Below are 25,120 nucleotides of genomic sequence, written 5' to 3' on the forward strand. Positions count from 1 at the left end.
GCAATGACCCCCAAACTTCCATCCTTGCTGCCTGCCTTCCCTCCTTCCTGCCCCCATATTATAAAGCAGAAGAAGCTGGTCAGTGGTCAACAAAGGACAAAAGAAATGCCAACCAAATCTATGAGATAGCCTTGCAGAGGGTCCCTTGGCAAAGGACCAAAGGAAAGTAGTCATTTACCCCAAGTACTATCATGGTCCAATTTGCTCAAGGCACTTGTTAAGCAGGCTTTGGAAATTAATGTAATTTTGTCCTCAGACCAGAAGCATGCCAGGTACACATGCCAGGTACACAAGGGGACACCCTGACCATCTGAAACAGGTCTAGCTGTTTGGCCAACTTCGAAGCTTAAACAATTAGAAAATCTGATTCTAAGAAGAGCATTGGATTCAAAGGCTAGGAGAGCAGGGAAGAAGGCACCCCTGACAAAGCAGGCAGGGGAGGCGTATTATGCAATGTGGCTACGCCGACTTGTGACATTTACTGTGGAGATGAAGACTTGTCTAGATTGACATTGAAAATACTTGAAACATGGACTGTAGAGAAAAAGAAAGGAGAACATCCAGGTGTCAGAAAATAGAAGAGAAAGGAGGAGATGACACCAAATCCTTCCTCAACCACACACTCCAAGGGGGCCTAGACATTCTCTGGCCTCTACCAGGCAAGTCTTATAAGACAGCGACTACACAGCCTTACACGTCACCTTTTCAACTGAGAAATGATACTTCAACCTGTTTAGTGCTTGTCTTCCCAACCTGTGTTCCCTTTATGGTGCTCTGAAGCCTTGAAGTAAATCTCAGACCTGATTCTCCTGGGGTTTAACTGTTAGCCTACACGGAAGTGCTTCATGAAGCACTACCCGGATTTAATCCTCTGTAAGTACAATGACCACCACCTTACTCTCCTTGCTTTGTTCACTCGATGTGCCCTGATAGCAATAAAACTGGCTTCTGAGCTTGATCAGAGAAGCTTAGAAGATTTTTGTTTTAAGGGATGAAGCTCTGAAATAGTCCTATAAAATTATACTTACTATAATTTCTTCATCCGAATGGCCATGATTTCCCAAACACGTCTTTAGATTCTTTATGAAAGAGGCTATAATTTAAATCTGAAACTACAGGACATAGATACCTATATCAGTTCACTTAGGTGTCCATTTTTGTCAGAGAATTTTCAAATGTCAAGGGCATTTTAGAAATGTGTATTTAGGTGTAAAGCGCATTTTTTTTCCTCTCAAAATGATTAAACCTGGAAGTCATAAAACTGAGAGTCCTACTTCATATATCAATCTAAAAATGTTTCTGCAACTTAAACTTCTGCAGACTATCCGGAAAGTTTTTTCAGTCTTCAAAGGCAAGTTGTACCCCCAGGGCAAACCTAGAGTGTAGGAGTCAGAGAGGAGCCATGGCCTGGTTCGCAGACTGGAAGGATGATCAAGGGTTCATTCACAGTAAAGCTGAATATACCAGGACCAGGCAGATTCAGTCTTTAGTTTCAGAATGAATCATTTTTTCCCTTTAGTACAACCAGCGATACAGAATACCGGTTGTCTCTTGGAAAGGGAAATGTGTTATTTCTTCTCTGTGTGGATCAGAGCTTGCCCTATTTACACAGCAGAAGAATTTTTTTTAATAATAAATTTATTTTTTATTGGTGTTCAATTTGCCAACATACAGAATAACACCCAGGGCTCATCCCGTCAAGTGCCCCCCTCAGTGCCCGCCACCCAGCACAGCAGAAGAATTTTATCCAAAAAGAGTTCTATTTCTAGATAACTGTATCACAGGATTTTGCTGAAATTCTAGTTTCAAAAAAGTTCGATAACACCGCCCAAAAAACGAAAACAAAATCCCAAACAACTATCCAATCCCATTAAATACCTTGTATGAGCAAAACTGTAAAATTTAAAGTTACATCAGACAGAAAACATTGATATTTGATTGTATGATATTTGATTATATGGAAAGGCACTGGCCTAAAACACAGGTCTTAAATCTGAAGAAATAGCTCAACTATTCCTCTGATGCCCCCAATTTTTTTAATCACTGCTGATAAGCACAGATAAGTAGTAGAAAGTGACTTATGTTTACATAGCACCTTCCTTCTGAGGTGCTCAAAATGTTTTGTGATTCCATATAAGGGAGTAGTGAGAAGAATTGTGCCCCATTAGAACCTTCTGCAGCTTCTCTGGTTTACCGGTAATGCTATGACCACTATGTGGGTCTCAGAGCAAAAGCTTAGTGGGGCCAAAGCTAGGGCAAAGGAAGTAAAGGGGAAGGATCAAAGAACTAGTGGCAGGTGGGCCAGGCCATAAATCACAGAGGAGCAGAGAGGTGATATCACTCTCGTGCCAGCCAGAAGTTGGCCAACTTGAAGCCAGAAAGAAATGAATATTCCTACTTTCTATTTTTTGCCCAGAAAGTTTTCAAAGGAAAATTAGCTCTAGGCAACTAGTTAATTAGAGCTGAAAATATCACCTTCTGCGATGGCATTTCAGGGTTCAGGGATTCCTGCCTTTGATGTGCAAAACATGAACATTGAGTGTTACTTCCTTCCCCCAGATGGAAACTGGTAAACTCATCTATTCTAATTACTATAGGCACAGCAATATTTTCTAAACACCAAATTGGCAGTGAGCATCACTTTTTCTTTTAGGATTCATAAATCTGTTTTCAAGAAACAAATGTACTTAAGTGACTTTTAATGAATTTTAAATTAAATGAAATTTAAACTAAATTTTCAATAAATTTATTAAACTTTAATGAGAATTTCATAAATTTTAATAAATTTAACAGATTTAACGTTATTGGAAAAACAAGAGTATAAGGAATTAGAACACTCCAGGAAAATCCAGAGGTACAAGGGGGCATTTATAAAACCAAGAACAGAATGTGACTTCACTAGAGACACGGCTGCTTCTATTAGCACTGCTCTTGTATTGATTTGTCTTTATGTGCTGGCAAAATCCAACTGGGTCTCAAATTCACTGCCAGATTTTGCCTTTTTTTTTTTTAATGTTTAAGAATGATGTTCTTAAAGTGTATATATGGCCAAAGGTAAATCATTCACAGCAAATTAAAGCAGAAATCAGTATATAAAATCAGGCTTCTCTTCGTTTCCACGGTGAGTTGTTTTTTCACTCACTCAGTAAATATTTATAAGGAGAGTAAGTAGAGAAAAGAAGAAGGCTGATCACTGTCCTCACAATGTACAGTCCAGTCAGCTCTGAGATTCTTAGCCCCGACTGCACATTAAAAAAACCTGGGTGAGCTTTTAAATATACTATTTCCCCAGTCTCCACTCAGTCAGACATCCAGGAGCCAAAGGCTGGGATATGAGCATTTAAAAAAATCCTGCCATGTTTTCTCATACACAGCCAGGTTAGGAAACCCTAAATGAGCCACTCAGGCTGATGTGAGAGGCAAAGGCGATTAACAACTATTCAATTTTTTTTTTAATGAAGACACAAGATATTAATACACAAGGCACTAAAGAGTGCTCTCAAAACATTTGGCTTAGTGCCTTTACTTCATAGTATAAAAGGTCCCTTTTACAAGTGACACCTCGATTGTACAATTTTTTTACACTCAGATTAAATGCCTCAAGTAAACCAAAGAGTAGACTGTGAGATTCTGATACATTTCAAGTTCAGATGCAAAATGACTCTCTTCTAGTCACAAATGATCAAGAGTGTGGATGAGTTTCCCCTAAGCAATCTAAGCTCGTTCACAAGAAGCACCAATAATCTTTAATGAACTTAATAATCCAAAACTCATCATAGGACCACTGATTTTGCTGGATGTGTGGTTAGAAGACAGTAACATAAGTTTTCTCTCTTTTGAGTTGTATTTCTGAAGGAAGGAACTGAAAATTAAGTTGCTGGCTCTATTTGAATTTCAATATTACACAGATTCTTGAATACCAATGAAGAAATAATTTTACCACATCTAAGTTATACTTGGCAAGCAGATGGTTCATGGTTACTCTGAAAAGATGCTTACTTTATAAGCTTATAGGGCTGCCAGATAAAATAGAGGACACTCAGTTAAATTTGAATTTCAGGGGATCCCGGGGTGGTTGAGCGGTTTGGCCCCTGCCTTTGGCCCAGGGCATGATCCTGGAGTCCTGGATTGAGTCCCACATCAGGCTCCCTGCATGGACCCTGCATCTCCCTCTGCCTGTGTCTCTGCCTCTCTCTCTCTGTATGTCTCTCATGAATAAATAAAATCTTTTAAAAAAATTTTTTTTGAATTTCAGATGAATGACAAATGATCTTTTAATATAAGTATGTTCCAAATAATGCTTAGGGCATAATTACTGTTTATCTGAAATTCAAATGTACCTGAGCATCCTACATATGTAAATATTTTATTATATATAAATATATATATATAGGATAGGATGTACATAGAAGATCTATACACACATATTTATTTATTTATTTATTTGCTAAATCTGGCAACTCTATTAGCTTAATAAAGATTTTCTTAAAACTTAAGGTCCATCTTTGTATTTTTCAATCTGTTGCACAGAACCCAGCACTAAGTACTTGGATTTCATGAAACATTGGGTCAGGTTTGGAGTTGATGCAGTGATATGTTTAAACTCATAGTACCTAAGCCATAATTTCTGAGGGTAGTCGATCCAAAGTCCTTTCCTTATACCCTGAGAAAACCCTTATTTCTAGTTCCTAAAACCTGTGGCTTGGGAGGTAGGCATCCTCATGGGTTCACAGATTAGGCAATTAGTGGCTTTAGGTCCAAAATCACTTAGCTGAAATTCTTAAGGCCAGATGTGTTCCAGATTTCAGAATATTGTGAATTTTATAGAGGTAACATAGTTCCTACAGCATGTATTAAAAGGGATTTCCAGTAAGGTCTGGGCCAGTACCCATAATCAAACACATTTCTATTTCTGCAGCTACTTATGAATATTTACACAAGTGTGAATATCAGTCAGAGTCAGGTTTTACAACCAACTAAGTTTTGGTGTTAATCTTACAAAATGATCTTTCCCCCATATAACTTTTCAGATGTTAGAATTGCAGAGAAAAGATTATGGACTTGCGTCAGCAAATAGTAACTGAGAACTCATTCTCTGCCTGCCTCTAAAGAGGCACATCCTTATACTTCTTTTTTGGGATTTTATTTCCTTTAGCTTTGGCATTTTAATTACACAATTGATGGATTTTTTAGTGTAGAAAACAACTGGAAAATCAGAACACTAGGGATTTGTATAATCAAACAACCACCAGAAAAAAAAAATAATAACCCTAATCTGGAATCCTGTTGATTTAATCCCCAAATCCCACGATATTCTTCTACTTCCTCTAGTCAGGGAGTTAACTTTGAAATGTAAGAAAGAGGCAAGGGAAGGGCTGGGTCCCCTCTGAACACTGATTGTGACCTGGCAAACGCTTTGCACTCAAGAAGCATTAACACTTTGCTGAGGAATTCTGGGCCAGGCTCTCTGTCTTCCCCTGGCTCTGAAGGGAGGATGGAGAGGAAGTAACAGGTACTTTGGCAAGATAATAATGGGGAATAAAATGTAACCTTTTAAGATACAATGAAATATGCTTATTGTAGGAAAAATAATCAAATAACTTGAGATTTCACTGTGGCACGTTATATGGCATAGAGTGATTTAAGTTTCAATTCATACCTTTAAGCCTGTTTAGTTATAAACAAGTACAGCCCAGGATGGCAACAAATACCATAATCTATCTGTGTGAGGGCAGATCTTAAAACAAAGAATGGTTGAGCCTTATGATGAGCATCTGGGCAATGGAAAGACTCTACTACAAGACTACAGATGCAGCGCCCTTCCTTAACCATTTTACTGAATTTCAGTACAACTGGCTATTGATTTTTGCATGCCAAAGAAGCAGAGATGAGACACAGATAATAATCTTAGAGGAAACTGAAATTTCTCTATAATAAAGTAGAGGAAATTGGAAAACTATTTTTAGTTTTGAATTCTTACTGTAGTCAGAACGAGGCAAAGACAGAGGGAAAATCTTAAAAAAAAAAAAAGACAGGGAAAAATCTCTATAAACAAATGCATGTATCCACACCTGCTCAGCAGTTGCTCCAACTGGGCTGTGCCTTGGAATGGGGGAGTGGCAAGAAGGGAAGCCAAGTCCACAACCAGGCCTTTGCCAGAATGGCGCTTCTTGGTCCTGGTGGCTTCTCCACTCTGTCGCCAAACTCATTAAACTGAATCAGTTCACTAGGACAGAGGTTAACAATTCTCTCTCCTTTTACTCACCCGAGGAAAGCGCTATGGCCTCTGTGATTACTGCTTCATCAAATAAATATCCTCTCTGGACTTATGTTCAAGTCAAATACTTATGTTTGTTCAGGGTTTACCCATATTCATAGACTCTATTTGTGATGTGGCTACTGTCTGAAAACACAATAGGGAGGTGGCATTTAGCTCAGAGCCACATGGAAATGAGTTTCCTGATGGTTTTGACAGTGTAACTCCTAAGGACAGAGAAAAGTCAGCTCAGGGAGCCACTGCAAACATGTTCAATAAATATATAGTTGAATACACTGTCTATATTTTATGTTGTTCATATTTTATATTGTTTATATCACTGATGGTAGCATATAATAAATAGCAGTCATCTATAACATACAGGTTTCCCCCTGTATCTGAAAGTTGAGCAATCCTATGAAACCTTTCCTAAGCCAAAATGGGGTAAAGTGAAGAAGCAATTACCATTAAATTATACGGAAGAAATCTTAAGCCTTCCCAGACCCTCCAAAATAACCTCTCTTAGGCTTTCTCGATACCTTAGGACACGTCTTGGTCATCTAACAGATGTACAGAATAAACAAGGCGAGATCAAGCACAGATACTCCCAGAGTTGGAAGCTGTGGCTGCTTAATGCTGAGATGCTGCTGTAGTTCCCGGGGAAGGAGCTTGATGGCACCACTCTGGCTGCTGAGGGTGCGAGTGTACGCTGCCCCTGTACCAGCTCACGGCAGCACAAATGCTGAATCCTATCCATACACTGAAGGCTATGTTCACTTCTCAACTTTTTGCATAAAAGCGGAAATCCTCTTCGGATTTCTTTTGGTTAGTGAAGGTAGATTCTAATGGAATTCTTTCGTAAATGTGTGGCAACCATAATGTGAACTTTTGAAAAGTGAGTGATACCTGTATATTAACTTATACCAAATAGGTAAAATAGAATGATAGTTCCCAAATCAGATAAGAGAAATAGTACTAAAGGCTGGCCTCCAGTGCCAAGGAAACAATGTCAATAATTTCACATCGGTATTTGAAATTTGAGGTGTTAGTAAGCCCTCTTCCTATGCTCTAGGCCTTGTATCCAAAAAGCAGGGCCAGGCTTACAGGATGTGCTATGGACATCTGAAGCAGAGCTTGCCCGACGGGGATATCTTTCCAGGTTTTGGTTTTCTCATTCCACAGTTTATATCTGACAGCAGCAACAGGTGTATGCAAAAGGAAACGAGATCCAAAGGGGCAAAGGCCACTTCCTCCTTCTGTCTTACACTCTGGCTCAACTGGCAGTGTGACTACAAGCCCACTGGCATGTGTACTGAAGCAGACCATCCCAGATGGCCTGAACTTGGCAGCACATAGCTCTTGAGCAGGTGTTTGGCTCAATGTTTCTGTTAAGGGCCCGCCTGGGCTTGCTGTTAGCAGGAGATCCAGGGACAATATTCCTGAAGCATACTGGGTGGTATTCTAGTGCTGTAAGCTGGGTAAACAGTGGGTAGCAGTGCCTTCCTCTATTTTACATACTGGAGAGGGACATTCATATCTAACAAGCCCCAAATAAATGTGAAATATGAAATATGATTTGTACAAGGACTAAAAGAACAACAGGGAGAACATAATCTGAACTGAAAAGAACTGAAACGGCTTTTCTGAAAAGCTAACAAAGAACCTCAGCCCTGAAAGATAGAACCAACAAGATATGGAATTTGGGGAAGGGAATTCCAGGCGTGGGAAACAGATCTGGTAGGGGGTGGGGGTGGGAAGCTCTTTAAACAAATAGAAAGAAAGTCACCATGTACATTGTGTGAAGGAGGGGAGAGTGACAAAGGCATGCAACAGGTCAGGAATTAAGATTTACATAAAACTTATATAAAATATGGTGGAACACAAAGCAGAGTGAGGTGACCTAATTTATATATTTTTAAAAATCACTCTGGCTGTTGTGAAGAGAATGAGCTAAAGGGAAGCAAATGGGAATGGAAGTAAAGAAGAGATTCTGATGGGTTAGAATAGAACGCTGTTAGTGGAGATGCAGAGAAGCTAAACTAACTGAGAACTCTTAATGTGAAGGTGATGGAGAAAGAAGGGTCAAGGTCTACTTCCAGGTTTCCATTTGGATATAGAGGCGGCTGGAGATGCCATCTCCTGGACTGGGAACACTGGAGGAAGAACAGGATTGGTGGTGGGGGTGAGGTGAATTGTGGAAGACAAGGGGGAGAAGATCAAGAGTTCATTACGAACATTGAGTCGGCAGTAGCTGTGAAATGTCTGAGTGCAGATGTCAGGTAGACTACAGGATATGAGTCAGAAGTTCAGGAAAGTGTTGGAGGCTACAGACACACTTGACTGTCACCAGCGTATACAGGTCATGGGAAGCCATGGCTATAAAAGAATGTGAGGATACAAGAGAAGAGGGTTCATGGGATCCCTGGGTGGCGCAGCAGTTTGGCGCCTGCCTTTGGCCCAGGGCGCGATCCTGGAGACCCGGGATCGAATCCCACATCAGGCTCCCGGTGCATGGAGCCTGCTTCTCCCTCTGCCTGTGTCTCTGCCTCTCTCTCTCTCTCTCTCTCTCTGTGACTATCATAAATAAAAAAAACAAAACAAAACAAAACAAGAGAAGAGGGTTCAGATCAGAGACAAACACTCTAGCAACTGGTTTTACAGAGGTAGAGGAACAAGCACAGGGAACCCAGCTGGAGAAGTCAGAGAGAATGAGGAAGAGAAAGAGAAGGGGAACCAGAAGAGGAGGCAGCCAGAGGCCAAATGGTGGATGGGGAGAGGCAAGTATGAAGAAAAAGATCTGTCCCCGGTCTTGAATGCTGCCCAGGAAGTCTGATCGCAAGAGAACTAAAAAAGTGCAGTAGGTTGGGCAGTACTTAGATGTAAAGAGACACACTTCTGGTGGAATACTGGGGGTCTAAGCTGACCGTAATTGGGGCGATGGGTAATTAGGAACTGAGGAAGAGACCTCGCAGCATAGCGGGAACACTGTTTGAAAAGCATGGCTACAATGAAGAGAAATGAGATATGGCAATAGCTGGAAGGTAGTTTATATTTAAATAATAATAAAACGTAAAAATAATGTTGATATGCTGGCAGTAACAGTCCACTAAAGAGGGGAAGGCTGGGGTAGGGGGGGTACAGGAGAGCTGACCTTGAGACAGTAGGATGGGATGACACCCACAGTACCTCCAAAGGCACTTATCTTTGAGGGGTGGAGAGAACCCTCCTTCATTGTGAAGGATAGGATACATCTGGTTTCTCAGGGAAGTGGGTGGTGAGGTCATCATAGTGGGAGGAAAACAGACCAGAGGTCTGAACAGAATAAAAGCGTGAAACAGCCATGTCTTAGACTGGTATAAGTTTATTTGAAAAATATAGTAATGCTGCCAAGTGGTATCGAGTCTCTCTTTGAGTTTGGTTGTCAAAATATGTATAAGGTCATCTAGTCCAGTCTGTTTCTACTTCCCTTGTCCTTCTCTGGAAGCTCTAATCCAAAGCCAGTTTCTGTCACTTTTTATACCATGTGATGACAGACAATAATCCCACTTTCTAAGACCAACGAATCCCCTAACAGCTGCACAAGCCAGTCCTAAACTTCTAACCCCCACCGTCCCCTCTCCTATGCACAGCCTCTGTCAAGCTTACCAAAACAATAATAGAAGGATGGAGGTGGCCTCCTTTCTTGTTTCTGCCCACATTCCGGGAGTCCCACCTCTCCTTCAGGTCCTCAGAATATAACACAACTTTCCCTGGGAGATGGGATTAAGCTTTGACATGGCTTGCTTCACTTTTGTGTCTCATGCTAATGATAGAGACAAATAGAATTTGCAGGCCATGCCACGTGTGTGTTACACAACAATAAATAACTACATCCATGAGGAAGGTTCATGGAGAACATGATACCCATTCCTATGTCCCACAAGTTTTCCAGTATGATATAAAAATAAATACTAATAAGCACCCCAAACAAAGACTTCTAATACTTCCCACAATTTCTTGCTATACCCATGCTGAATTTTGAAAAAGCAGAATCAGCCTCTACTGCAGATCTAGACAATCAATCCTTTGACTTCGTTTTGAGCTTTTTTAAAAAAAATATATACCAACAACCCAAATGGGTTTCTTTACTATTTCAAAGTCTGGAGCTAGAAGGAATGGACATAAAACTTAATGTGAAAAAGCTGTGTAGTTAATCTTGACAAGCAGGCAACCAAGAAATTGATGTGTAACTGTTAGTCTGACATCAATTTCTGACAATATCACTTTGAGCTCATTCTCTGGCACCAAGATCAAATGCCCTTATTTATAGGGTCTCAAACAAAGAAGAGCCTAAAAAGGAGGCCACATTCAGTAGAAATCCTTTTCACATACTACCCACTAGAACTTACTCAAAGTGATTTTTTTTCTTTTTCTCAGCTTAGTGTAGAAGTTGGAATACAAGGAAGAATGTGTTCAAGTTCATTTGCTTCTTCCCTCCGAAACTGGAATTTCATTTTTTAATTTTAGGCTTAGTTTAGCTGTAACTAACTCAGAATGTGAGAGAAGAGTGAGTAAAATATTTCCCAGGGGAAACAAATAAACAAACAAAAAAACCAACAACTACCCTGAATTCTAAAAATCGTAGGTAATTTTTCCCACTTTCCCTAGTAGATATCCACCAACATTCAGGTTGTGGCTGAAATGTATGTGTAAGACCTTTTTCAAGGTAAGTGTCAACTGTGTTTCATGGCTATTTTCCACTTGGCAGTGTGCGAGGATTCCCTGTCAGCTCCAATGCATTTGTCAAACAGCAGTGCTCTTGCATTGAAGAATGCAAGAATACAATGAAGAATGAAGAATACAATGGCAAGGCAAGACAGATGAGATGAATGGTTCCCATTCAAAGTCTTAATAAACAGAAAAATGAAAAGGAAAAAGGCAACCATATATGAATATGCTTAAGTCATCCCCATAGGATACCAGTGGTTAAGAAGTTTAGCATGCTGAAAACCATCTTTAAAAAACACAGTACAATCAGAAGAGCAGAAAGGCTGCTGGAAAAAAAGCAAGTCACTCATCTCACGTAGATTTAGCTGCCATGAATATCAGATCGAAAGTTCAATGGGCTCTACTCTCTTAGCATCCACAGCTCGGTCACTGACAGTTCTTTGCGAAGAACTTACCTCATCTTAAGGCTTTCCTCTAGAACCACTGTCTCCAGGAACATGACACACAAATCCAAAACCACGGGAATTCATACAACATTTAAATTTGACCAAATGGAATCACCATATTGCTCATAAACATTGCATTAGAATCTACTTTTCCTTTACCTTGGTCTTTTCACCAACAATGTTCTTTTCCAGTTCTGCTATTTTCCGGTTTAGATGATCCAAAATTTCCTTCTCTTTCATAAGTTCAGTTGTTTCAGATTTTTGTTCTCCGTCCAAAAGAGCACATTCCATATCCAACTGAGGATACAAAACAAAGCTCAGAGGTGTTTCACCTTCAGAGAGATTCTCAACTGCCCACTTTAGAGGTGCATTTTTAACAACTACAAATTTCAAAAAGTACTATGGTATCAGTCAGACTGTGGGATCTAGAGAGCACCCTGGAGAGTCCAGGTGAGACTCAAAAATTCCTATAAGAAAGCCGAACAGCCCACAATGTATTTACTAAGAAATCTACCTATCATTTAATTTCTCTACTATAACTCCTTTTCTACTAACTTCTCCATAATATTTGACCTATTTGCTCAGATTCAGGCTCAAGCACAAACCATCCTGGGAGCAGCTGTGTCTGTCTTTGTCCACAGAGCATGGGAAGTGAAAATTACACCCGGCCCAGCATGCAAGTGATGCATTCTTAGCAATGCCAGCAGGAGGGACGTCCAGGGTCTGTGTATAAGATGACAGGTGAGCAGTCCCCTTCTGCTTATAGCTATCTGCACCATCTGTGAGTATACACATGCTAGGCAGAAGCATTTGCTCCTACTTGCTCTGTGGAGATAGTATGAAAATTACCCCTTTCTCCTATTATAGTAATAGACAATGTGTCTGTCTCCTCTCTGATTTGCAAACCTCTAGAAAGCTAGTCTATGTTTGATTCATATATAAATCCCCCTATAGTACCAACATGATGTCCAGCTCATACTAAGCATACTCAGGAAACTGTTGGATTTGAACTTGAACACCTCAGCTGACAGACAAATCTATAGCAAGTCGGAAAGCACACACTAGTTAAGACAAAAAAAATTTTTTTTAAGATTTTACTTACTTATTAGGGACAGAGAGAGAGAGACAGACAGACAGACATAGAGACAGAGACAGAGAGACAGAGGGAGAAGCAGACTCCATGCAGGGAGCCTGATGTGGGACTCGATCCTGGATCTCCCGGGGCTGAAGGCGGCGCTAAACTGCTGAGCCACCGGGGCTGCCCAAGACAAAATTGATTATATCCAAAGTACATCAAAAATGGCTTCATATGTTTGACTCATCTGACTTAAGAAAAAAAAGATAAGGAAAAAGTTTTTTTTTTAAAAAAGCTATTTTTACCCTATACAGGGTGCACTGAAAAAAATATTAATTCATTGTTGATTTCTATGTATTCTGCTTCCAAAGTCTATGCCTTAATAGGCAGTAATATTCTTAAGCTAGAGGAAAGTGAGAAACAAGGGAGGGGTAAAAAATCAACTCCTGGTTTATACCTCTCTGGAAGACTCATCCATCTGGTCATTTATGTCTTTGATTTTTTGTTCAAGTTCTTCGAGGTTATTTAGAATTGTTATCCGGGTCTCCTCCATTGCTGCCAACTCCTGAATCCTTTGTTCTTCATTTATACCCTCTGGGGTCTGCAATTAATCAACACAGAAAAGGGCTATTCACACCTCAATTCCAGAATCTCCCAATTTATAAACCAGTAGTAAGTCTCGTGTTTCAAAGTCTCCATACCTCTTTGGATTCTAAAAGCATCCTGGTGAGTGTTCAGTTGCAATTCTGCATTTTCCCACAAATCCTCAGCAGTAAGGTTTGTAAGTTACCCCATACAAATCAACTTAAATTCACCCATTCATATTCTTTTAAGAGGTCATATAGTTGAGGAAGTTGTGGTCCATAGAGATTGGAGCGACTTCTCTAAGATTATAGAGAAAGTTTGGCACAGCAAAAAACTAAAAGCTCTACAAGACTTTTGACATCTTCCTCAAGAATCTCTTGGGCCTGCTGCTACCTTCACTCCAAGCCCCATATTCTCTCCCATCTCTGAGTGAGCATAGCTCCTACAACAGTCTTCTGAATCTCTAGCCATCCTCCTGGGTCCCACCTCCTGGGTTTTCTGTGAATGAGTGCATTCATGCTTATTTGTTTCCTTTCCAACACACTGTGGAAAAGTGGGTATAATGCTCTTGGACCCTCTCACCGCAATGTTCCATAAAGTGAAGAATCAGGACAATACAGGCCTTATTACTTTGGTGGTTCCCAAAATGAGTGAAAACTATACACTTAATATGAAGTTAACTCATGTTTCACTTCTTGTGTTTGCACATTACTTACTGTCTTTATCCTACAGGACCTTCTTCCTGTATAATGTTTAAGACACTACTGGGCCATTGGGCTTTTGGGACACAAAATAGGACACTGGTCATCATTCACAAAATCATTGCCTAGAAAAAAAAGCTTGAGTTCCTTGGCAAGGAATGAAAAAGTCAGGAAAGAAATTAAGTAAGAGAGAACAGACTTCCACCCCGGAACAGAGTTATGACAAATGCCCAGGGAAGAAAGGAATATTTAGGATCAGATACCAGCCAAAATGGGACTGCCTATTGTTTTAAGAAGAGAAAACAGTGAATTCAAAATAGCCTCTTCTTTCAGGAATTCTTTCTAGAATTAGTTATTCTAGATATTGCCTTCTAGAGATCAGTCTTTCTGTAAGTCAAAGGATGCTGGGGTATTGGCACATTATTTATTCAGTTTTTATCTCTCCTTGAAAAAGATGTAATTTCTTGGCATTAGTAAGTTAACCATGAAATAATTTCATACTTGGACATTAAAAATAGCAGCCTGGATAAGTAAATTATTGAAGATTACTCATTAGTCAGGGAAAAGAATATTCATATTAACTAAAGAGATCAATAGAATTTAGTATGCCTCACTAAGTTCATTTAATTTATTTAATGATCTTGAAAATAACGTCAAGAAGATAGCCAGCATGTGGCATTTCTTTATTCATATTCTTTATTCTTTATCCTACTTCACTGCGCCTTAAGGAGATTAAACAATTGAGATGTCACAGGATCTCAGGTTGATTAGCAGAAGTACGCAGGCCTTCTAAACTTCGACATTTAGACTTTTAATTGCCGTCTTATATGCAGTATCTTACCAATTAATAAAACAACCGCTGACTTTTTTATCACAGACAATGAATCCCATTGTCTTAATGCTTGGGTGCCCGTTTTAGGGCGTGAGGAAGGCCTGTAAGAGTGAATGGCATTCCAAAACCACTGACGTGTCATCCTAGCAGGAAAGCCTCAAGAAGGCCAGTATCCTGTTGAGCTAACATTTCATATTAGGTTTCAACTGCCAACATGGTTTAAAAATATCTCTCTCACTTGTGGAAGTAAAGCATTAAGGCAAAACAAAAGCTGAACAATCTGCAAAACCCTACACCTTCCAAGCAAATAGAAGGTGAAGAAAGGTGACAGTGGTGATTATAAATGTCTAACTCAAAGTTTCTTTCTTCCTTTCTTTTGAAGATTTTATTTATTTATTTATTTATTTATTTATTTATTTATTTATTTATTTATTTATGAGAGGGAGAGAGATTGCTTGTGCCCCCATGCTCATGAGTGGGGGGAGGTGCAGAGGGAGAGGGACAAGCATACTCCACACTGAGCATGGAGCCCATTTCAGCATTGGATCCCACGACCCTGAGATCATGGCCTGAGCTGAAATCAAGAGTCAGAACTCAACCGACTGAGCCACCCAGGCACTCCTAACTCAAAGTTTCTAAAAACTTGATCACAGTAGGCATATTTGATTAAAGACTATTTGAGAGGCCGTTTATAGCAATCGATGCTGTGTAGGAAATGGTTCTTCTTTTTTGTTATTTATAAAGAGAAAGATCTTCTAAAGAGATTCTAAAATGCTAAATGGTCTGTAATGGAGTGGGATGAGAATATTGTTTACACATGTACGAGGATCCCCAAATATGCCATGAGGGCACCTGATCTCCACAAAGAAAAGGGGAGAGACAGTAGGAACAGGAAACTTTTTATCTACTTTTTTCCCCTCAAATATCTTCTTGGAAACTCCTTGCAATCAGAGGAAGTTGCAATGTGTGCAAGTGTGAGGGCAATCCAGCGGAGAATGATTACTCAGAGAGAAGAGGGGAAAAGTTCTCAAGGAAAAGAACTTTTTTTTTTTTCAAATAACTATATGAAGTAATGGATGTTAGTTAAATTAAATGTGGTAATCATTTCACAATATTTGTAAGTAAGGTCACAATGCTGTACATAAACGTACACAGCACTGTGTGTGTTGCTTACATCCCAACGCTACAGGAAAAAAGAGAGAAGAGTGAGCTACTCTCAGCTTTCATCTCAGGTGGCAGAAGACAGGTTCACAAAAGCCAATTAAAATTATCACATTTTCGGGAGCCTGAGTGGCTCAGTCAGTTAAGCATCTGACTGCTGGTTTTGGCTCAGGTGGTGATCTCAGGCTCATGAGATTGAGCCCTGTGTCGGGCTCTGTGCTCAGTGGGATGTTTGCTGGAGATTTTCTCTCCCTCTCCCTCCCACTACACTCTCACTCCTTCTAAAATAAATAAATGTTTAAAAAAAATAGAATAGAATAGAATAGAATAAGCATATTTCCAAGGTCATCTGTCTGTAAATGTTAGATAAAACAAGTTCCAGAATGCTAAACCTCAAGTTTCCTAAAAATCATTAAAATCTTTGCTTCCTTAAATCAGCTTAGAGTGTCACATTCCTTTCTTCTCTATTGATCCTTAGATCAATTAATAATGGACCCTGTTCTTTGCTAAGGGAATAATTGAATCAGCAGATTACTAAGAAGGAAAGCATCCAAAACAAATGGTCAGGACTTAATAAAACATTCTCCTATTGGTCCTGAGGTAACATATATCTGTCTCCAAAAAGTCATAAATGCAAACCTCCATCCTTGGAATGCATCCCCCTCCCTCACTCTCTGCCTAAGCTGTTGCGTGGTAACCAGAGGCGCCTTTGACATTTCCTGTCTCTAAAGGATGCACAGTCTTATATGTCTTGCTGCAACAGAGGCTGCTCTAAGCTTCAGAGGCCTCCTTTTCCACAAAAGCATATTTGAGCAATTAAAAACATCTGCCATCATCTGCCCATTTACACACCAGCGGCTCTCTTGTCCCAGGCCTCTTCAGGAAGAAACCTGCCTCCCAAAAGATTGTCCTTAAAGAGAGACACACAGCTCACTGCTTGAACAAAAATCTGGCAGCTGCCCATGATGGAAGAAATGGGAAAGGGCTTTAAATGAAAAGGAAGCCAAGGACTTCAAAGGAAGCCTAATGGCTGCTGAAAACAGCTCAAGTTTTCAAACGGCGGGTCATTTACTTTGCCTGAACACAAACAACTTTTGATTCCGCCCCCCATCCTAGATTCTAACAGTTACAACTTTCTGGCAGTAGAGACAAATGTCCTATTCAGAAGTAGTCTCCATTGAGAATGAGTAAGGTCAACGTGGTCATTAGGAGAAAGAAGGACCAGACGTTTCTGAGTCCTGATGTAGATGATGGGAGAACTCAGAAGGCAAACACAGACGTCTTCCAAGGAACATGGAGTGAAAAAGTCAAAACCAACACGCAAACGCCTCCTGAATAATACTCCAGGTGATAATAAACTAACGTCAGAATTTAGCACCATGATAAGGTCTTTCTCTTAATCAGTTTGAGTCCTCCTCCTACAACAAAAACTTAACTAATGTATCTTTTGGTGGTTTTGATTCTTTGACTAAAATCGCCAAGAATCTCAGAATGGAACTTCATGGTCAGAGTTACTTACTTAATTAATCCTGTTTATTTAAATAAATAAATTATTGTGATTGTGGTGTCTGTTTTCCCCTTCTAATTACTATTTTTGGTGTGTTAATTTTATCTCAATAAAATTTATGTCTTCTTGCAGCTCTCTTAAATCCTTTCTAGATAAGGGGCAAAAGAATTTTTATTTTAATTTCATAGAAAAAAGATTCTTGGGGTGCCTGGATGGCTTAGTCAGTTAAGCATCTGACTCTTGATCTCTTGATTTTGGTTTAGGTCATGATCTCAGAGTTGTGAGATCAAGCCCTGCACTGGGCTCCGAGCTGGGCATGGAGCCTGGTTAAGATTGTCTCTCTCCCCTCCCTCTGCCTTCCAGTCACACACTTGCATGCCTGCACACACTCTGTCTCAAAAAAAATTATTTTTTCACACATAGGTGAAAAAAGTAACATCAAAAGATTATCCTTCAATTCCATTTAAGAAATCCTCAAATTTGAAGGACATTTTGAAATCATTATACAACCAGAAGACTAAGCAATAATTATAACTACATATGAATCTTAAACTCCTATACCTCTAAAAAATATCACAAGTAAAGTCAAGGGGAAGACTGCTCATGATAAAAGCTACTTTCCTTATAGGTAGTTCATATTACTTAGTAAAAACAAGATAAGAAGATTTTTAAAAATGGGTGAAGAACATGAACAAGTGGGTCAAAAATACAAATCAACAACTGAAAATATGAAAAGGTGCATAATTAAAGAGAAGCAAATTAAACACCAATTAACTTAGCATATTAAAAAATTATGATAATATACAGCCTTGGCCAAGTGAATGGAGAACAAGGTGTGCTCATAAACTGTTAGTGCAAGTGTCACCTGGAAATGTATAATCTTCCCAGAGTATAATTAGGAAATATTGGAATAATATTGAATATAAATATTCAATATTCTTATTAATTTATATTCCAATATAAATATTCAATAATATTGAAATATTTGGAAAAATGAATAATATAAAAACCCTTTGATTCAGCAATTCCAATTTTAGGAAATGATCTTGCAGATACATTTGCAGATACATACAGTATTTGCTGCCTATAGATTTTATTAGTAAAAAAAACTAGGGACAGTTTACATAGTATTTCCAAACAACAGAATACTAGTCAGCTATTAAAAAGAATGAGGCAGAGCTGTGTATACTAAAATGCAAAGATGTTCAGATATTTAGTGAGGAAAAGAAAAAGAGCAGAACACTGCATGTTTATATATGTGTGTGTGTGCATAGAACACATAGCCATATATGCACAGAAATATTAAGAAGGCAGGTAAGACACTCTGTGTTTATTTCTCAGGTGTACAACTGGGAGGGGGCAGAGAGAAAGAAGAGAAACTTCTTTCTTTTGACTTTTCTGTACAGCTACAGTTTTTTCTGGGGCACATTTGTTACTTTACGGTAAACACCCTAATTTGCTGCACCTTGTTTAGCTAATGACCTCTTAAATCGAAGCTTCACTGAGAACATTTTGGAAAGCAAGTAAAGGTAAAACCTCTAGTCTCTAGGCCAATGCAGATGCCAAGCCCCACACCCTAAATCCTGGTCTTTTTGCTTTGTCGCCTTTACCTTTGGTAGGATACTAAGATAAGCAGACTCGCTGGAAGTTTTCAGAAAGGCCGACGTGAAGTCCCTGAGCAGGTCATCATTCCTGATGCTCCTGGGGGAGAGGAGGCTGGCACTGCTCTGACCGATGCTCCCAAAGACTGGCAAGTCGGCGTCATGGAGAGAAGCCTTCTGGTGGCACCTGTACCTGGTGTCAGGGCTCACCACGGCTTCTTCAAACACAGACTCCTCGTCCGACAGCTGCAGCTTCTCAAGCTCCTTATTGATCTTCTGCACATCTGCCACGGAGGTGCCAGTGGACAAGCGACTGTCGGGCTTCGTGTATTCAGCACATAGACTGAGGATGGTCTCCAGACGCTGTCTCTCCTGGAACGCAGAAGAGGGGAAGGTCAGGGAGTGTGAGGACACACACAATCACGAATAAAAAGATTGGAGAGGCTGGGACCACTGGCGATTTCATCCCACAGGTCAACCCCCAGACGGCAGGCCGGTGATGAGTTTCCATCATCTCTCTTGGGTGCGTTTAAGGATCTATATGAAACCCAGGTGAAAAAGGCCTGATTTTCTGCCCAAACTCAATTCTGGCCGTCCTCTCTCCTTGAATGTCCCATTGCTGATCCTACCATGTGGTAGCCCTCGGGAAGCCTTTTCTTGATATTTATCATTTCTCTGAACACTTCAAAGGTTTTTCTTCAATCTCCTTTTTAAAATATCTTCCCTCCCCTTTCCTTCTCTACCTCTCTGCCTCCAACATACCTAGTTCCTTCATCACTATTGACTTAACAGTTGCGCTTAAAGTTAATTCTCCAGCATCCTAGAGATACAGACATGAAAAGAAAAATGCTAAAGAATCTTCTAAGTTAAAAAACATTTCTCCTTGAATTCTTTTTCAATATTTTATTTGGCATGCCTCAAAATTTTCATTACTTTTCTTATTTCTTGTCACGAGATAAAGGTCTTTTCTATCAACTTCTCACGTGAGTAATTAAAATTATGAAGAAGTAGAAATGTTGCATAAAAATGAAAAACTTTTCATGTCATGTCCAGATAGAAAGACATCAATGTATTTCAGATTCTGAGATCATTTTGATTCATTTAACTGGAAAATAAAATGATAATTCATGGGGCAGCCCGGGTGGCTCAGCGGTTTAGCACCGCCTTCAGCCCAGGGCCTGATCCTGGAAACCCCGGGGGTCGAGTCCCGCATCAGGCTCCCTGCATGGAGCCTGCTTCTCCCTCTGCCTGTGTCTCTGCCTCTCTCTTTGTGTGTCTAATAAATAAATAAATAAATAAAATCTTTTTTAAAAAAATGATAATTCATTGGTGTTCAATTTGCCAACATACAGAATAACACCCAGTGTTTATTATTAAAAATAAATAAAATAAAATAAAATCCTTATAAACTCTCAAAAAAATGATAATTCATTTGCTTATAGGCCATTGATGTCTATAAAGGTATGAGTTACTGGCACTTCACCAAGCACCCCATACAAAACAAGTGGATATTTATGGTTTTGACTTTAGTAAATTCACTATATATTTGTGAGCAAAGGATATAATTTATGAAATGTTTAGCCTCACCCCTGACAGCACTATTTGGAGTGGAGAACCTTAACATCTCTGCCTCTCACATTAATCCCAAGGCCAAAGTGAAAGAAAAATACTAAAATAACAAAACAATCTGTTGTGATGACAACTACCACATTGAAAAGAGAATTTAAAAGCCTTCCATAGAAAAACATTTTCCAAACTGGTTAGTAGTAACAAAATATAAAATTTTAAAGTAGCCCTGGGGTGCTGTTTTCAATTTCTAATTGTAGCTGATTTGTAAAGACAAAATTCTGAAGGCAGTCAGTTGAAGGACTATCCAACAGCAAAGTTAAATAGAAACAGACGAACACAGTTCCCTGGCTTCCATAAATAGACTAATTAAATGACAAGATAGAAGTCACTTAAGTTGTATCTGACTCTTCTATGCCCCCCTCACCCCTGCAAACACAATAGCTTGATCAAAAGGACTAATTCCACTGGTTCCTGTAAGCCCCCACCTCCTGTTCACTGCCTGAACTTCTGGCCTCCAGCTGCAGCTCGGTCCTCATGGCCTCGTCCCACAGCAGACACTCATAGCTGCAAACCTCATCCCACGCCTTCTGCACCCCGTCCATCCAGGAGCCCTGGTGCCTATTTATCTTCACAGCTGCTACCAGCTGCCAAGTCCTACCCACCTCAGCTTTATGGGGAGGGAATGGGGGGGGGGCACACAGCATTCACTGCCTTATTTTAAACTTCACCAAGGATAGAGGTAAGTTTACATGGGAAAATGCAAAAACCACCTGAAAGGGCAGGTGTAAGGAGGGGGACAAGAGCAAGATGTTACATTTTACTCCTTCTCAACAGCATCTGCATTAGAAGCTAACGCTAATCTCCAAAGGAAAGTTCTCTTTCTGCCATTTAGGGGACTTAAATTGAAGCCTCTAAACTCCATCTTTACTGACCCTTAGAGATCACAGCATGTATACATTGCCCTGGACATTAGTTACGCGTGGGATTATCTGAAGGTTGTCAATTCCCACTTACCAGGGCTTCGGGGAACAGTGTGGAACCACGGAAGGTACTCACGCCTAGCCTGTTATACACAGCCAAATTCCTCCCACATCCCTTTCCCAAAATAGTTTCTTCTGCTGCCAGCGCTATTGCTTAATTCCACAGGGAATAAATGATCCCAGCCTGAAGATGAATGCTATTTCAGACAGTGAAATGCAGTATTCAAAGGCTTGTGCACAGGAAGTGTGGTCTACTGGTATGTGCTTCTCTCTATTCTTATCACCCCATTCACAGCCAATCTGTCCAGGCATGAATCACACATACAAGCAGCACTGCTGCCCGTGAGTCTCAAAGAAATCCAGCCTGCGTGGAGACACATTGGCCCCATAAATGCTGCACCAAAGAAAAATAAACTGATGTCGAGAAGTGCGTCAGAAGAAAGTCTGCAAGGTATTTCAGAGAGCACTATATGAAGCCTTTTAAGGAAAACTCTGTACAGCATGTACTCTCATAAAATAATTCTCCCCTGAGCCCTCTTCACTCTAGAGTCTTGTTGCTTCCCATCCATCACTCCGCTATTCTTCACTCTAGGGGGCCTAAAATCAGGGTGGCGATTCCAGACCAGGACACCTTGGAGGCCCAAACAGGGCACTATTAATAATGATAGTGGAACATCCAACACCAACGGCGACCAGCAAACTCAGATGTACCGCACCCTACCTAAAACTCAATTTCATCCGGCGCTTCACCTGGCGACCTACCAAGCTTCGAGGGCTACCCTCTTGAAGATCTCCAATTCCTGTCCACCTCTCCCAGCCAGCTTTCTGCTGTGTGTTCTTTAGAAAAGCCACCAGCACACAGCCTATGCATCTAAACAGCACAAAACATTGGTGTTATGGGCTTGGAAAGTAGGTCGTTTGAATCAAATTATTTTAAATACTTTTGTTATCTCCCTGTTTTCCCTTTTCTCCTCTCCATATATCACATATATCAAAGACAGCTTCGAAGAGGACATGAGATCTTAAAATATAAGCCTGAAGAAAATGGTTGTGCGATTCTTTCCCTTAGCATTTAAAAAAAAAAGAAAAGAAAGAAGAAAAGAAAGAAAGAAAGAAAGAAAGAAAAAAGAAAGAAAGAAAGAAAGAAAGAAAGAAAGAAAGAAAGAAAGAAAAAAAAGCTGCAGACTGAGTGTGTTTTGACCTCAGGGCTTTCTTTCCTTTTTAGAGGAATGTATCTGGCATTGCCTCACTGCAGTTCACAGCTCTCGGTCAGGGATCTCATCCATCCCCCAAATCCACCCATCCCCTGGTAGCCAAGAGCAGTCAGTCTGGACCACAGCACTATAAATGTAGTGCAGAAATAAATTATACAGAAAACCAGTTGTCAATACCCAAGCACAGTGGAAATCTTTGTTAAACTCCTTCTGTTCTAATTAACTATATTGGGTCACTTGCTATATAAAAGAAAAGGGTCAACTTTTAATGGCTAGAAATAATTTAGTTGAAAGAAGGTATTTTTTTCGTAAGAGGACTTGCTGTAATTGCTAACTATGACCTTCCTTCTCTCTCCTGTTCACCCTAGAGATTCAATATCTCCATTATCACCAGTTCATCAAAGATCTATTAAGTTACTCTCAGGCCATTGATGTGCTGGAGACACAAAGACAGAGGACAGCATTTCTACCCTTACATCTTTAGTGGGAGGTACAAACAGTCAAAGAAAATGGTGCAAACAGATTTATAGAAAACCAGTAGATTCACATAGAAGGAAGTAGTAGACAAAAATTACAGAAAGACAAATTTGAGTTGAGACTCCGGGATAAATATGAGTCTGTGTGGCCTGTTGGCCAGTGGGGTGGGCTTGGCATTTCTATAAAGGAACCACATAAGCAAAGGCATAGAGCATGGACCAACAGAATATATTTGGGGATCAGCACCTCCTGTGGGGCTAGAAAGATGGGGTTCTTTGGAGGAAGAGGGCGAGGTACATGCAGAGAACCAAGTCAACTTTCTTTCTCTGTATTTCAGGACTTAGGAGATCCCAATAACCATAAATTAAAAACTAGCAAGAGTCAGAGACCCTGGTCAGAAACTAGCAAGAGTGGATGGCAGAATGAGACAGAGCTGATGGCAAGTAAGCAGAATTTCCAGGATTCCATGAGCAAATTCTGATGTCATTTAAGTAGGACAATGAGGAAGAAAAACAGAAGCAATGCTTAAAAGACTTTTATGTGAGTCTATTTGTTTTTAGAGATAAATCCCTTGGGGTAGCAACGAGGGCTATTATGATCAGTTCTCATCTTTCTGAACGCAGGGTACAACGGTTTTTCAATTTCCCCAAATCCTAAACTAGCTATGACTGTCCAACTTGCACTGGCCATTGAAGGGTGAGAGGCAATGTGTGTCTGTGTGTCACTTCTGCCTGGATGGCCAACGAGCGATTCATTACCAGTCTTGCCTTGCCATGGCAGAGTGACACTGCAGATGGTGCTGGCTCCATCAGCCTGGACCCCGAGCATGGAAATGGGGAGCAGAGGCTTCATTCAACCCATGCTGGCCATGGAGACTGAAGGAGAGATAGACCTATGCTGTTTCAAGCCTGAGATAATTTTTTATTTTGTTTTCTCTGCATAACCCCATTATGATTGATAAGCCTTGCTTAATTTCAAGCAGGTAATGAGCCCAAAAGCTGGAGACCAGAGCCTCAGAGATCCTACTGAAGGCAGCTCATTTATTTACTGTGTAATAAAGAATTTGGCCTTGTCCAAAGAGAGGTCTGGCCTTCACTGTTGCCTTCTGGAAGGTAATCTATGTCATCCCTGACAGGATTGTCTTTGTTTAGGACAAAGTTGGGCACTCCTGATGATAACCAATCTCGGGGTGATGGCTGGCCACTCCAGAGAGACAACCATGTGATTTTTGTGTGGGGGACTGGGGATCTTGTGGGATCAGTCAACCTAGAGATGAGATTAACCAAATGGACAGTCAGACCCACATGATGAAGTCCCAAAAAATACTCTGGACACTGAAGCTCAGGAGGTCTTCCCTGGTTGCCAACACTCTCTAGGTATTGTCGCACACCAATGTAGGGAGAGAGCAGTGGAAGCTCTGCATCTGGAACCTCCTGACTCTGCCCTCTGCTTCTCTTCTCTTGACTGATTTTTATCTTAGCCTTTCCCTGTAATAAACAGTAGTCTTGTCTGTAATGGCTTTCAGTGGGTTCTATAATCTTATTCTAGAATAAGAATTCATGAACCTGTAGGTGGTTTCTGGGAACTCTCTGAACTTGTGCTTGGTGTCAGAAGAGAGGATGGTCTTATGCGGAGACAGTGCCCTATAACCTTGTAACCGGCTTCATGTTTATCCAAACATTACCTTAGTACTATTTTTATCAGTTTAGGACAACTGAGCTGATTAAGAAATTGTATATATAAGTAAGGAGTTTGTATTTTTTTAGTTTTACAAATAATCTTCAAAAAAGTCAGTTTAATGTCTAGCCAAGCACAGTTTATTTTATAGTCTACCTGGGAAGTCTACCTTCAGACCTGTGATCAGAGAAGTGCTTTCTTCTTGCCATCCATTGTTTAAAGAGCATGTGCATGTGTACCCTCCACCAGAAAGCTGCACTAGGAAGAGGCCCATCTGACAAATGAAACAGCAATGGCTTTGTGTGACTGTGTCTGTTCCAGAGGCAACTCCA

General features: G+C 40.2%; 1 protein-coding gene across 1 annotated transcript in view; it reads right to left on the reverse strand.

Moving 5' to 3' along the window:
• The window catches only part of PHLDB2 (pleckstrin homology like domain family B member 2), a 217,746-nt gene that overhangs the window by 44,582 nt on the left and 148,044 nt on the right, over nt 1–25,120 (reverse strand). The window contains 3 exon segments of the mRNA XM_055316051.1: nt 11,569–11,706; nt 12,942–13,085; nt 18,881–19,243. Coding sequence (XP_055172026.1) covers nt 11,569–11,706; nt 12,942–13,085; nt 18,881–19,243 — 645 coding nt within the window.

Source organism: Nyctereutes procyonoides, unplaced genomic scaffold (assembly GCF_905146905.1).
Source record: "Nyctereutes procyonoides isolate TBG_1078 unplaced genomic scaffold, NYPRO_anot_genome, whole genome shotgun sequence".
NCBI lineage: Eukaryota > Metazoa > Chordata > Mammalia > Carnivora > Canidae > Nyctereutes > Nyctereutes procyonoides.